The 15,718-nt window shown below is 48.0% G+C and overlaps 1 protein-coding gene across 2 annotated transcripts in view; it reads left to right on the top strand.

The window, feature by feature from the left end:
* SERAC1 (serine active site containing 1) overlaps positions 1 to 15,718 on the top strand; it is a 408,753-nt gene that overhangs the window by 238,460 nt on the left and 154,575 nt on the right. Inside the window, exon 5 of one of the 2 annotated variants that reach the window (XM_063917651.1) lies at positions 3,070 to 3,162. The exons of the other annotated variant lie outside the window; for it this stretch is intronic. Within the exon in view, the coding sequence (XP_063773721.1) occupies positions 3,070 to 3,162 (93 nt within the window). The remainder of the gene's footprint in view (positions 1 to 3,069; positions 3,163 to 15,718) is intronic. 2 annotated transcript variants of the gene reach the window in all.

Here is a 15,718-nt window from a genome sequence, read left to right as displayed (position 1 = left end):
CTCTCAGACAGGACCTGTTACAGCAGGGGCCCTGTCTGTTCCAAGACTTACCGCGGCTGCGTTTGACGGCATGGCGGTTGAACGCCGGATCCTAGCGGAAAAGGGCATTCCAGATGAAGTGATTCCTACGCTGATAAAGGCTAGGAAAGACGTGACAGCACAACATTATCACCGTATATGGCGAAAATATGTTGCTTGGTGTGAGGCCAGGAAGGCCCCTACAGAGGAATTCCAGCTGGGTCGATTCCTGCACTTCCTACAGTCAGGAGTGACTATGGGCCTAAAATTAGGATCCATAAAGGTCCAGATTTCGGCCCTATCTATTTTCTTTAAAAAAGAATTGGCTTCACTGCCTGAAGTTCAGACGTTTGTTAAGGGAGTGCTGCATATTCAGCCCCCTTTTGTGCCTCCAGGGGCACCTTGGGATCTTAACGTTGTGTTGGATTTCCTGAAATCCCACTGGTTTGAGCCACTTAAGACCGTGGAGCTAAAATATCTCACGTGGAAAGTGGTCATGCTATTGGCCTTAGCTTCGGCTAGGCGTGTGTCAGAATTGGCGGCTTTGTCGTGTAAAAGCCCTTATTTGATCTTCCATATGGACAGGGCAGAATTGAGGACTCGTCCCCAATTTCTCCCTAAGGTGGTATCAGCGTTTCAGTTGAACCAACCTATTGTGGTGCCTGCGGCTACTCGGGACTTGGAGGCCTCCAAGTTACTAGATGTAGTCAGGGCTTTGAAAATCTATGTAGCCAGGACGGCTGGAGTCAGGAAAACTGATTCTCTGTTTATCCTGCATGCATCCAACAAGCTGGGTGCTCCTGCTTCAAAGCAAACTATTGCGCGCTGGATCTGTAACACGATTCAGCAAGCTCATTCTGCGGCAGGATTGCAGCATCCTAAATCAGTAAAAGCCCATTCCACAAGGAAGGTGGGCTCTTCTTGGGCGGCTGCCCGAGGGGTCTCGGCTTTACAGCTTTGCCGAGCTGCTACTTGGTCGGGTTCAAACACATTTGCTAAGTTCTACAAGTTTGATACCCTGGCTGAGGAGGACCTTGCCTTTGCTCATTCGGTGCTGCAGAGTCATCCGCACTCTCCCGCCCGTTTGGAAGCTTTGGTATAATCCCCATGGTCCTTACGGAGTTCCCAGCATCCACTAGGACGTCAGAGAAAATAAGAATTTACTCACCGGTAATTCTATTTCTCGTAGTCCGTAGTGGATGCTGGGCGCCCGTCCCAAGTGCGGACTCTCTGCAATACATGTATATAGTTATTGCTTAACTAAAGGGTTATTGTTATGAGCCATCTGTTACTGAGGCTCAGTTGTTGTTCATACTGTTAACTGGGTATGGTTATCACGAGTTGTACGGTGTGATTGGTGTGGCTGGTATGAGTCTTACCCTGGATTCCAAATCCTTTCCTTGTTGTGTCAGCTCTTCCGGGCACAGTTTCCTTAACTGAGGTCTGGAGGAGGGGCGTAGAGGGAGGAGCCAGTGCACACCAGATAGTACCTAATCTTTCTTTTAGAGTGCCCAGTCTCCTGCGGAGCCCGTCTATTCCTCATGGTCCTTACGGAGTTCCCAGCATCCACTACGGACTATGAGAAATAGAATTACCGGTGAGTAAATTCTTATTTTCCAGTACATGGAACGGCGTTTTGTATCAGGATCGTACTGGAAGATCCATCTTTCATCACAAATGCGAATTTGCTTGAATTTGATAAAATGAAAAAAATGTCTGTACAAATTCACTTTCTGCTCAGCAGTAAGAAGCCTTGAAACCAACTTTTGTCTTGTTAAGATCTTGAGTCATAACTTGCCTAACAGTTTCTTTGGCGATTTTTATAATTTCTGCTATCATTCGATGCCGAATCGACAGTCAATTCAACCAGTTTTCTCCACATTTTAGTTTGTTTTTGATGCGCAAGGCCATCCAGGACGTTCTTCATCTTTGACATCCTTGCACCATTACTAAATATATTGTGCCACTCAAGCACACATGCACCTGACATACAATCTGCCCTGTAAGGTCAGGTCCACATTAGAGCAATGTGTACCTGGCCAATATGCCAGCCGGTATTTCGTATTGGCAGTACACATCAGAATGATGTAATGAACGCTGGAACGATCCCTCATTCAGTCCTTCATTACATTGCACCTGGTTGCATGCAATATCTTCCGATTGGCCGTGCAGCATGGCCGACCATAAGATATCGCATGCAACCCATGGGATTGTGCAATCGGGCATACACACTGCCCGATATAACAACATATCGTGCTGATATCAGCCAAGTGTGTACCCACCCTTAGCCTACGGAAAGATTTGGTGAGTGTTTTGTTCAATTTAACTAAAACTTTTTTAAGTTAACACGTTGCCCTACAACTAAACTAAACATTTTTAAGATGCAACTTTTTTGAATGCTGTGTGTCAGCAAATTATCAGTGCAAGAGGGGTAAAACCGTTTTGGTGTAGTCCAAGGTCATTGTTCCCCATTCCCTTTTTAACTCGCACAGTATGGTTTATGTTTTGCAAGTACAGACTCGTTATTTAATATCCGCACCTTTTATATATCAGTGCACACTTCCCCACTGCAACGAACACATCTAAAATGTGTCCTTTCCACCTGATTCCTAATTTTTATAATCTGGTTCTGCAAAATCTCCACCAAAATCTTCCCATCATCCAATGCAGACTTCTGTTCTCCAGCATCCACGGGGTCTACTACGATATCCAGGCGGTCGGGATCCCGGCGCCCAGCATACCGGCGCCGGGATCCCGAACGACAGAATGCCGGCAGCGGGGAAAGCGCAAAAGAGCCCCTTGCAGGCTCGCTGCGCTCGCCACGCTGCGGGCACAGTGGTGCGCTACGCGCGTCACACTATTTATTCTCCCTCCAGAGGTATCATGGACACCCCAAGAGGGAGAATAGTTGACGGTATACCGGCAGTCAGGATTCCGGTGCCGTTATGCTGAGCGCCAGGATCCCAACAGCGGCGATATCGAATGAATCCCTATCCATGTACTAACCATTAGTTTGATAGCCTTGTTTATGTCTTATTTATTGTGTTTTAGGTATCGCAAACAAGGTGAGAAAAGAGCTTCATAAAACAGCCAGGAAAGCTCTGGAAGCTTCTGCACAGCTCTTCAGAGGAGAGCATGATAGTGGTAATGTACTTATTATCGGGCAACACTTCACCATAATTACCAATAATAGAGACTGCATAAATCCATATATAGTATACAGTGGTTATAATGAATACAAGAAACCAAGATTAGTTGACTGTGAAATGAACTTTCAGAAAGTGTCAGTGTTTTATCCGACATTAGAAAATTGTAACTTTCTATTTTTAAAAATGTAAAGGTTACAAAGAGTTCATTCCCCACGCTCACATTCTTCAGGTTTACTTGTCAGAGCCAGTTGTAGATATGACTTTTTAGCCCTCTACAGATGTACTAAAAAAACTCATTACATGTATTTCACAGCAGTCTGACATGTCAGGTAATACCTTTCATTATCTATTTTCTAATAACCAAAATGCATTTAGTTCTTAATGATCAACCTAAAAATACAATGAAGAAAGAACTAATCTAAAACCCAACATTACAAAATACAGAATCCTTGAGTGGAATATAAAAATGAGAATTCTGTTAGAAACACATCTTTAATATTTTTTTTTCAAACGTTGTAGTTGACTATTATAAATAAGCTTGTTATAACATACTTCACCAAGGCTTAGCACACATCAGTCCTTTGTATTCAGCCCTAAGAATTGTAAACATTGCTAAGTTCTCAGCTCCAGTCCTCAACTATCCCAGGTGTGGTATAGAAGATCTACAGTATCCATGCATTAGGTCGATATGGGCAAAATGCAGACCTCTGAAAGGTTGACACTGGAAAAGGTCGACCTGACAATGGTCGAACAAAAATGGTTGAGACACTTTTTCTTTGCATTTTTGAGGTTAGTGTGGATAGTTTTTCTATCTGGGACCACCATTTGTAGAAACACTACGCTTCGCTCACCACACTTCTGGCACGGTGTCTTGCTCCGCTTCACTCGACACCAGGTTTCCATTGGTTTTGATTTGTGACATGGAAAGACAAGGATGGAAAAAGTCCAAAAACATGAAAAAACTAAACAAAAACCATGTGTTGACCTTTTGCCCATATCGGGCCTTTGTCAGTGCATGTCGACCATATGGTGTTGACATATTGACTGTCAACCTATACGTTGTAGATCTATAGTCCGGATCCCAAGTATCCCCAACAGATTATGGGGTATATGCAATTGCGGTCTAATTCCCGAAATTGTCGAAAAACTGGACTTTTTCGCCAAAAAAAAAAAAATCGACAATGCAATTCAGTACTTTCCGTCAAAAAAACGGACTTTTAAAATTCGACTTTTTGAAATTCGACATTTGTCAAATTCGACTTTTCTGCAATGGTACAAATGCGGCAATTCGACAAAAGTATATTCAATTGAAGTTTGGAAATTCGACAACAGTGCTTTTAGACAGTAAATTCGTAATTTTCAATCCGCCACACTTTGGTGGGTGAATCTAATATAAAAATTTTAAAACATGTTTTTTTTGGGTGTTTTTTTTATTGGTAATAGCATATCTGTTTATATTAGAAGGGATTAGGTACTTGGTTTGTCTTTTTGGGAGGCACAAGTATTATTTATATATTTAAATTTTTTTTTATTTTTTTTTAGATGGAATGGTAAAATCACGGAAAAAAATGGCGTGGGGTCCCCCCTCCAAAGCATAACCAGCCTCGGGCTCTTCGAGCCGGTCCTGGTTCTAAAAATCCGGGGGAAAAATGGACAGGGGATCCCCCGTATTTTTAAAACCAGCACCGGGCTCTGGTGCTGGTGCAAAAAATACGGGGGACAAAAAGAGTAGGGGTCCCCCGTATTTTACACCAGCATCGGGCTCCACTAGGTGGACAGATAATGCCACAGCCGGGGGTCACTTTTATACAGCGCCCTGCGGCCGTGGCATTAAATATCCAACTAGTCACCCCTGGCCGGGGTACCCTGTGGGAGTGGGGACCCCTTCAATCAAGGGGTCCGTCCCCCCCAGCCACCCAAGGGCCAGGGGTGAAGCCCGAGGCTGTCCCCCCCCCCCCCCCCCCCCATCCAAGGGCTGCGGATGGGAGGCTGATAGCCTTGAGAAAATGTAAAGTATATTGTTTTTTCCTGTAGTACTAAAAGTCCCAGCAAGCCTCCCCGCAAGCTGGTACTTGGAGAACCACAAGTACCAGCATGCGGGAGAAAAACGGGCCCGCTGGTACCTGTAGTACTACTGGAAAAAAAATACCCAAATAAAAACAGGAGACACACACCTTGAGAGTAAAACTTTATTGCACACCTGCCGACACACACATACTTACCTATGTTGACCCGCCGACTGCCACGTCTCCTGATCAGACGATCCGGGGTACCTGTGAATCAAATTATACTCACCTCAATCCAGTGTCCAGATATAAATCCTCGTACTTGGCAAAAAAAGAAAACGAACAGCCGAACCAGCGGACTGAAAGGGGTCCCATGTTTACACATGAGACCCCTTTCCCCGAATGCCGGGACACCACGTGACTCCTGTCACCGAGGTCCCTTCAGCCAATCAGGAAGCGCTACTTCGTTGCACTCACCTGATTGGCTGTATGCGCGTGTGACCTCAGACAGCGCATCGCAAAGCCTCTCCATTACTTTCAATGGTGGGAACTTTGCGGGTAGCGGTGGGGTTACCCGCGGTCAGCCGCTGACCGCGGGTGACCTCACCGCTGACGCAAAGTTTCCACCATTGAGTATAATGGAGAGGCTTTGCGAGGCGCTGTCTGACAGCTCAGACGTGCAGCCAATCAGCAGAGTGCCAGGATGTTGCGCTCGCTGATTGGCAGAAGGGACCTCGGTGACAGCAGTCACGTGGGGTCCCGGCATTCGGGGAAAGGGGTCTCATGTGTAAACATGGGACCCCTTTCAGTCCGCTGGATCGGGTGTTCGTTTATTTGTTTTGCCAAGTACGAGGATTTATATCTGGACACTGGATTGAGGTGAGTATAATTTGATTCACAGGTACCCCGGATCGTCGGATCAGGAGACGTGGCAGTCGGCGGGTCAACATAGGTAAGTATGTGTGTGTCGGCAGGTGTGCAATAAAGTTTTACTCTCAAGGTGTGTGTCTCCTGTTTTTATTTGGGTATTTTTTTTTCCAGTAGTACTACAGGTACCAGCGGGCCCGTTTTTCTTCCGCATGCTGGTACTTGTGGTTCTCCAAGTACCAGCTTGCGGGGGAGGCTTGCTGGGACTTGTAGTAGTACTACAGGAAAAAACAATATTCTTTACATTTTCTCAAGGCTATCAGCCTCCCATCCGCAGCCCTTGGATGGGGGGGACAGCCTCGGGCTTCACCCCTGGCCCTTGGGTGGCTGGGGGGGGGGACCCCTTGATTGAAGGGGTCCCCACTCCCCCAGGGTACCCCGGCCAGGGGTGACTAGTTGGATATTTAATGCCACGGCCGCAGGGCGCTGTATAAAAGTGACCCCCCGGCTGTGGCATTATCTGTCCAGCTAGTGGAGCACGATGCTGGTGTAAAAAATGCGGGGGACCCCTACTCTTTTTGTCCCCCGTATTTTTTGCACCAGGCGCAGAGCCCGGTGCTGGTTTTAAAAATACGGGGGATCCCCCTGTCCATTTTTCCCCCGGATTTTTAGAACCAGGACCAGCTCGAAGAGCCCGAGGCTGGTTATGCTTTGGAGGGGGGACCCCACGCCATTTTTTTCCCGTTTTTAAAAAAACGGAACAAAATCCGTCAAATCGGCCGTTTTTCGTCAGCGGGACTGTCGAATCCGTTTTTTATTGTATATGGTCAATTTCGGCACCCACTTGCCGAAATTAGACTGTCGAATAGAAAAACGGCCGATAATTTGCCGCGATTCGCCGCTAATTGCATATACCCCTATATATGTTCTTTGTATGGTTCCAGGGGTGGAGAGATTCAATTCCCACCATCTCTGGAGGGTAACCTGCACCAAGATATACGTTAAATCTATAGTAATGAGAGAGTTGGGGGTACCTTATCTAGTATACGTGGCACATTGACATGTGTGTCAATTAATTCACAAAATATGTGATAAAGGTGCTACCAACTGGTTTAAATTAAGACATATTGTCAAATCCCCATAGTGAGGGGACAAGAAAAAGAAACCAGTTATAACTGGGGTGCACACAACCTAACTAACAATGTTAGTTGGGTTGTGTGCACCCCAGTTATAACTGGTTTCTTTTTCTTGTCCCCTCACTATGGGGATTTGACAATAGATTATGTATTCTGTATACTGTCCGTGGACGGAATACATACAATATGCGGTCAGATGGGATGTCGACGGCCATATGACCGACACCAGCATTCCAAAGCAGAGAATCCTGACGGGTCAGGTAGGTACGTTACCCGTACACTCCTAAGCCTCCATTCCCGCAGCCTAACCCTAACCCCACCCCCACAGCCTAACCATAGGCGTGCGCAGACCATTTTATTAGGGGGTGCACTGTCGGAGGGTAGTGTCTAGCACCGCCTTTTGGGCGTGTCTAGCACCATCTATTGACGGTCAATGCAATATAAAATATCCACCCTTGTACCAATCCTAATAAGCAGATACATTGTCAGATGTTGTGGTGTGCACCAAACAAACACCCCTGATGGCACTCACTGCAATTACACTGCTCCTCCTCAGCCCGGTCTGGCTCCGCCTCTCTTTCCCCTGCAAGCTGCAGCAGCTTACTTACAAGTCAGTCACTCACTGTCACTGACAGTCGCAGACTAGTACTGCTGCTGCTGGAAAAACAAGTGACGTGTCAATGCTGCTGCCGATCGCCTGCCAGTATTGAATTTGTCTTCCTAAGAGGAACGCTGGCTGCATGCTGATCCTCATCAGTGGCTGGCGTTGGCATAGCATAAAAGGAGAGAGGTGGACATGTGGCGGGTGGGCGTACGAGCAGCATAACGTAATCACGTCACATCACGCTGTTTTTGTACATGGAGGTGGAGCCGGGTGTTTGAAAGCCGGTGGCAGTGGCACCCTTGATTAACCCAGGCGTCCGGTCAGTAATGCAGTCCTGACTTGCTCGGCGATCGCTGCATCAGGCATGTGAGATCGGGGTGCCAGACATTAGGGGGTGCCTGTGCGCACCAGGCACCCCCCCTGCGCACACCTATGAGCCTAACCCTCCTTGGTGGTGCCTAAACCTAACCACCCCTTCCCGCCGCCTAAACCTAACCATCCCTTTCCCACAGCCTAACCCTAACCCTCCACGGGCTTGCCTAACTCTAATTCCATCTCTCTGCAGTCTAACCTTAACCCTTCATTTCCCGCAGCCTAATTTTAGCTCTTCCCCCGCAGTTTAAACCCAACTTCTCCTCGTGGCTTACCACAGAGGACTCCCAGCAGAGGTTGGTCGGAATTCTGACATGCCGGGATACCAGCATCGGTATTTTAACTGCTGGTATCCCGAACGCCAGTATCCTGAACAGATCCCCTGTGGACCTTGTTGGGACAATTACTGACCCAGCAAAATAGACAAACTCATGTGTGTATGACTGAAAAAATCCACAAAACAGGACTTGTTGGGGGTTCTAGAAGACTGGAGTTTAGACCCCCCTACATTAGTAAATCCATGTTCTTACAGAGAATGATGGGGTTAGTAAATATGTATTTGTTATACAACTAGGTCCTTGAGTTGTTGCTTTTTTCTCTTACGTCCTAGAGGATGCTGGGGTCCAATTTAGTACCATAGGGTATAGACTGGTCCACTAGGAGCCACTGGCACTATAAAAGTTTAACAGTGTGGGCTGGCCCTTCTCTCTATGCCCCTCCTACCAGACTCAGTTTAGAAAATGTGCCCGGTCACAGCTAGGGGAGCTCCTAGGAGGTTTTTTTTTTTTTTTTTTTTTTAGAGTTTGTTGTTTTACAGGGAGGCTGCTGGCAACAGCCTCCCTGCTTTGTGGGACTTAGGGGGGGAGTAGTAACCAACTTCCTGAAGAGTTAATGGTTCTCTACTCCGCTGACCGTACACTGAGCTCCTGAGGGTGCTGATCGCAAGCCGGCGAGGCGACCGCTCACTCCCGCAGCACGACCGCCACCCCCTAACAGAGCCAGAAGAAAGAAGAGTGATGAGTAGAGCGCCGGCATCCCGGGTTATGGCAGCACAAGGGTGGGAGCGCAGCGATGACAAGGTTACCCTCCTGGAAGGCTCAGCAGCATTCACATGCAGCGCTAGAGGGGCGCCTGAGCCAGCGCATTACACCCTAAACTGGTCACATAGTTAACGGGCTAATCCCGCTGTTAACACACACAAATCCTCAGGCCAGTATAAACAATAAGTGTGGGAAGCCACTCACCATTACAGGGGGCGGGGCTTCCTCTCAGAGCGGATCCAGCACTCACCAGCGCCATTTTCTCCCTGCAGATCATAGGAACAAGACGCTGACAGGGAGCGCTGCCCTCCACTTAACTCCAGCTATACCTCTGCGGTACCAGGGTGTTATAGACGGGGGGAGTGTAATAATAATACTAACTATCCTATTAAAGCTAGTTAGTCAGCGCCAGGCTTTTATCATAATAATTGCCTACAGGGGCGCTGTGTGGCTGGCTCTGAAGGTACTCTGGGGGAAATTGTATCTGACATTTTCCTGTGTGTGTGTGGCTGTATATCCCACATTACCATGTCTAAGGACTCTGTGTCCTGTGCTGCAGAGTGTTTATCTTCTCCTGAGGAGTCTATTCCATGTACTCAGGACTGCAATATACTATCTCAGCTGTCTGAATCCGAACCCCCATGGGTGGATTCTTTAAGGGGAATGATATCCCAGATTCCTACTAGGATGTCACATACTGAAAGTGAGACGCAGTTTTTGAGAAATAATAATGCAAGCTGACACTGATACCGACTCTGATACAGGGGGCGGTGATGGGGATATGCAGGGAGGGGGATGCATCCCTCACTAAGGCGGTGCAGCTAATGATTCAATCAATTAGGTATGTTTTGCATATTTATGAGAAGAATCTTATTTTACAGTAAATAAGAAATCCTTCCCTGCTTCTAAGGAGTTAAACTCCTTGTTTGAAAAATCCTTGGAAAACCCAGAGAAAAAATTCCAGATCCCTAAGAGAATTCTCATTGCTTTTCCTTTCCCTGAAGAGGACAGAAAAAAGTGGGAAACCCCACCTATAGTAGATGCTTCTGTATCTAGGTTGTCTAAAAAGGTGGTTTTACCTGTTCCCGGTTCAACTGCTTTAAAGGAGTCGGCTGACTGCAAGATTGAGACTACGCTCAAATTGCTATACACTGCTACAGGCGTGACTTTAAGGCCCACTATTGCGTGTGCGTGGATTTCTAAAGTTATAGTAAAGTGGTCAGGCACATTACTAGAGGAATTAGATACTATGGATAGGAATGTTTTTACATCGCATACAGGATTCTGCAGGTTTCATGGTGGAGGCCATAAAGGACATTGGCCTGCTAAATGCACGGGCTACAGTACTTCCATGGCAGTCTCGGTACGTAGAGGTCTCTGGCTACGCCAATAAATTGTGGATGCGGAATCCAAGAAAAGTGTGTAGAACCTACCCTTCACAGGTCAGACCCTGTTTGGGGAAGTGCTGGATGCGTGGATCTCCACGGCAACTGCGGGTAAGTCGACTTTTCTTCCCTCCGCAGCTGTACCGGCTCGGAAATCTTATCCTACGCCTCCACTACAGTCCTTTCGGATCGCAAAATTTTTTAAAATCCAACTCCCCCCCCCACCCCACCCCACCCACATACCTTCTTTAAGGAGGTCGGGGAAAATCCTGAAAACCTACACCAACAGGTTCCCAGGAACAGAAGCCAGGCTCTGCTTCATCCACATCTTCAGCATGACAGTGGACCTCCCAACCTGGAGATCGGGCAGGTGGGAGCGAGACCGAAAGATTTCAGTCTCGTCTGGACGTCATCGTGCCTGGACCCCTGGGTGACAGATATTGTTGCCCAGGGGTACAGACTGGAGTTTCAGGAACTCCCGCTTCACAGATTCTTCAAATCAGGCTTACCAGTTTCGCTGACAGAAAGTGCTATCCTACACGAAGCCATTCAAAAGTTGGTACGAACAAATGTCATTGTTCTAGTTCCACCTCACAAAAGGAGCAAGGGTTATTACTCAAACCTGTTTGTGGTACCGAAACCGGATGGTTCGGTGAGACCTATATTGAACCTGAAGTCATTGAACCCCTACTTAAGGGTGTTCCAATTCAAGATGGAGTTTCTGAGAGTGGTGATCTCAGGTCTGGAGGAGGGGAATTCCTGGTATCCCTGAATATCAAGGATGCGTATCTTCACATTCCGATCTGGCTGCCTTACCAGGCCTATCTGCGGTTTGCACTACAGGACTGTCACTATCAGTTCCAGACATTACAATATGGCCTCTCCACAGCACCGAGGGTGTTCACCAAGGTCATGGCGGGAATAATGCTCCTTCTCAGCAAACAGGGAGTGAACATAATTCCATATCTGGATGATCTGCTGATAAAGGCATCTTCCAGGGAGAGACTATTGCAGAGTATTGCTCTCTCAACTCAACTTCGGGATCACGGGATTCAGAATTGGATTCTTCTAACTACGGATGCAAGTCTCAGAGGTTGGGGAGCAGTCACCCGGGGGGGGGGGGGGGGGGGGGGAACTTCCACGGAAGGTGGTCATGTCAGGAGTCTTTCCTTCCAATAAACATTCTGGAACTGTGGGCCATATACAACAGCCTTCTACAAGTGGCATCTTCTGAAAGATCAAGCCATTCAAGTTCAGTCGGACAATGTCACAGTGGTGTCCTACATAAACAGGCAAGGCGGAACGAAGAGCAGAGCTGCAATGTCAGACGTAACAAGAATCCTCCTCTGGGCAGAAAGACACGTGGTGGCGTTGTCAGTGATGTTCATTTCGGGAGTGGACACCTGGGAAGCGGACTTCCTCAGCAGACACTATCTCCATCCAGGAGAATGGGACCTCCACCCGAAGGTGTTTGCAGAGGTAACAAGCTGTTGGGGCGTACCTCAGATAGACATGATGGCCTCTCGCCTCAACAAGAAGCTTCGGAGGTACTGTTCCAGGTCATGGGACCCGCAAGTAGTGGCGGTGGACGCCCTGGTAACTCCGTGGGTGTTCCAGTCCGTGTATGTGTTCCCTCCCCTTCCACTCATCCCAAGGATTCTACAACTAATAAAAAGAACGAGAGTTCAGGCGATCCTCATTGCTCCAGACTGGCCAAGACGGGCTTGGTACGCGGATCTTCTGGATTTACTGATGGAGGATCCGAGGCCTCTTCCTCTTCGCGAGGACCTTCTTCTACCACCTATCAAGACTTATCGCGGCTACATTTGACGGCATGGAGGTTGAATGCCAGATCTTAGCTCGGAAGGGCATTCCAAACAAGGTCATTCCTACTCTGATCCAAGCTAGGAAGGGAGTAACGTCTAAGCATTACCATCGGATTTGGAAGAAGTATGTCTCTTGGTGTGAATCCAAGAAGTTTCCAACGGTGGAGTTTCAATTGGGATGTTTTCTCCTCTTTCTGCAAGCAGGTGTGAATGTGGGCCTACGCTTGGGCTCCATAAAGGTCCAGATTTCGGCTTTGTCCATTTTCTTCCAGGAACAATTGGCTGCTCTCCCTGAGGTTCAGACGTTCTTGAAAGTAGTTCTGCACATTCAGCCCCCCTTTGTGCCTCCTACGGCACCTTGGGATCTTAATGTGGTGCTGCAGTTCCTGCATTCGGATTGGTTCGAACCTTTACAGGAGGTAGATCTAAAGTTTCTTACTTGGAAGCTGATCATACTATTGGCATTGGCATCTTAAAGACGTGTGTCGGAATTGGGGGCATTGTCGCACAAGAGACCCTACTTGATTTTCCATGAGGATAGAGCTGAGCTCAGAACGCGTCAGCAGTTTCTTCCAAAGGTTGTATCGGCTTTCCATATCAACCAACCTATTGTGGTGCCAGTGGCTACTGACACCCATAGGCGTGCGCAAAACATTTTATTAGGGGGTGTATCATCGGAGGGGTGTTTAGCACCACCTAGTGGGCGTGTCTAGCACCGTCTATTGGGCGTGTCTAGCACCACCTATTGAGCGTGTTTAGCACCACCTACAGGCCACTGCAAACGGGCGTGTCAACATGGCATGCCAACTGTTTCTAATCACTCTGGGAGCATTCCTTCCCATTCCATATGCACCTTACCTATATGGTGGTTTCTCACAATGGGGAGCCCTCCGTTGGTCTGTAAGCGTCTTCAGTCGGTAATCACTAGTCATCATTTATGTAGGATATCACATGGTCCAGAAGAGGCCTGTTTGTGTAGGAATATAACCCATATCATCATCATGTCACAGAGGTTCAACCAGACTCGTGTCACCTACTGCCCTCTGCATCTCTCAGCCACACCATCATCTCCTCCCTGTGTCTCTCAGCCACACCATCATCTCCTCCCTGTGTCTCTCAGCCACACCATCATCTCCTTCCTGTGTCTCTCAGCCACACCATCATCCCCTCCCTGTGTCTCTCAACCAGACCCTTATCTCCCACCTGCATCTCTCAGCCACACCATCTCCTCCCCTCCCTGCATCGTCTCTCACCCCAACCATCATCCCATAGAGACATAGAATTTGACAGCAGATGAGAACCACTTGGCCCATCTAGTCTGCCCCTTTTTTTTAATTTACATTATTTTTATCTCCAGGCAAACATTATTTTTATCCCCTCCCAGCGTTATCTCTCATCCACACCATCATCTCCCGCCTGCGTTTCCCTGCCACGCATCTCTCACAATCCATCTTACTTTGTGTCTCTGAGTCTACCCCCTTCACTGTGTGCCTTTCAGCCTCCCACCCTTCACCCTGTCTCTCAGCCTGCCCCCTTCACTCTGTATTTCAGCCTCCACCTCCCTTCATTCTGTATCTACTGCCGCTTACTAACAGTGCCCACAGTAGTTGTGCCCATTACAAAATGCCCATGGTAATAGTGCCCTAACACAATGCCTGTAGTAGTGTCACACACAATGCACATAGCAGTATTGACCCTTACACAATGCCTATAGTTCTGCCCATTACACAATGCCCATAGTAGTAGTGCCCATTACACAGTGCCCATAGTAGTAGTGACCCTTACACAATGCCTAAAGTTCTGCCCATTACACAATGCCCATAGTAGTAGTGCCCATTACACAATGCCCATAGTAGTAGTGACCCTTACACAATGCCTGTAGTTCTGCCCGTTACACAATGCCCATAGTAGTAGTGCCCATTACACAATGCCCATAGTAGTAGTGACCCTTACACAATGCCTGTAGTTCTGCCCGTTACACAATGCCCATAGTAGTAGTGTCATACACAATGCTTATAGTAGTAGTGCCCGTTACACAATGCCCATAGAAGTCGTGCCCTTTACGCTATGCCCATGGTGGTAGTGCCCCTTACACAATGCCCAATAGTAGTAGTGCCAGTTACACATGCCCATAGTAGTAGTGCCAGTTACACAATGCCCATAGTAGTAGTGCCAGTTACACAATGCCCATAGTAGTAGTGCCAGTTACACAATGCCCATAGTTGTAATGCCAGTTACACATGCCCATAGTTGCAATGCCAGTTACACATGCCCATAGTTGTAATGCCAGTTACACATGCCCATAGTAGTAGTGCCGGCAACACAATCCCCCCCCCCCTCCCCCTCCCTAATAGTAGTAGTGCCCCTAACACATTCCCACAGTCCCAAATCCCGACACGGCAGCACAATCCTTACATGAGACCCGCTCCAGCGCTGTCCGCCGCCCGCAGCTCCTCACGCTTGGTAGTAAGTGTGTGAAGGGAGAGACGTCACAACGTTATGACGTCTCTCCCTTCACACACTGCTGGAGCCGGAAAACAGAAGGCGGAGCTCAGAAGTGAGCTCCAGCCTCCGTAGCAGTACTACATCCCCTTCATTTGGAGGAGCTCACAAACGCTTTGGATGCAGTGCATGGGTGGGGGGGAAGGGAGAGGAAGCGGATGGACCCGCATCACTTTTACTGTAGGCGTGCCTCATATGTGATGGGGTGCCTGTGCGCACCAGGCACCCCCCGTGCGCACGCCTATGCTGACTCCTCTATTACCTCAAAGTCCTTGGATGTTGTGCGGGCTTTGATGATAAATGTGAAGCGAACAGCTCGTCACAGGAAGTCGGACGCACTATTTGTCCTTTATGATCCCGACAAGATTGGGTGTCCTGCTTCTAAGCAGACAATTTCTCGCTGGATCAAGCTTACTATCCAGCATGCTTATTCTACAACTCGGCCGATTCCAAAATCGGTTCAAGCCCACTCTACCCGTAAAGTGGTTTCTTCTTGGGCGGCTGCCCGGCGTGTCTCGGCTCTTCAGCTTTGCCGAGCAGCTACTTGGTCAGGGTCGAACACGTTTGCTAAGTTCTACATGCTCGATACTTTGACCCGTGAGACCTAAAGTTTGGTCAATCTGTTCTGCAGGAACCTCAGCACTCTCCCTCCCGTACTGGGAGCTCTGGTACATTCCCATGGTACCAAATTGGACCCCAGCATCCTCTAGGTCCTAAGAGAAAATAGGATTTTAATTACCTACCGGTAAATCCTTTTCTTGTAGTCTGTAGAGGATGCTGGACGTCCGCCCAGTGTTTTGTGTTCCTGCATTG

This window comes from Pseudophryne corroboree, chromosome 4, assembly GCF_028390025.1.
Source record: "Pseudophryne corroboree isolate aPseCor3 chromosome 4, aPseCor3.hap2, whole genome shotgun sequence".
NCBI lineage: Eukaryota > Metazoa > Chordata > Amphibia > Anura > Myobatrachidae > Pseudophryne > Pseudophryne corroboree.
Note: the sequence above shows the minus strand (reverse complement) of the source record. Positions and strands in the feature narration are given on the sequence as shown.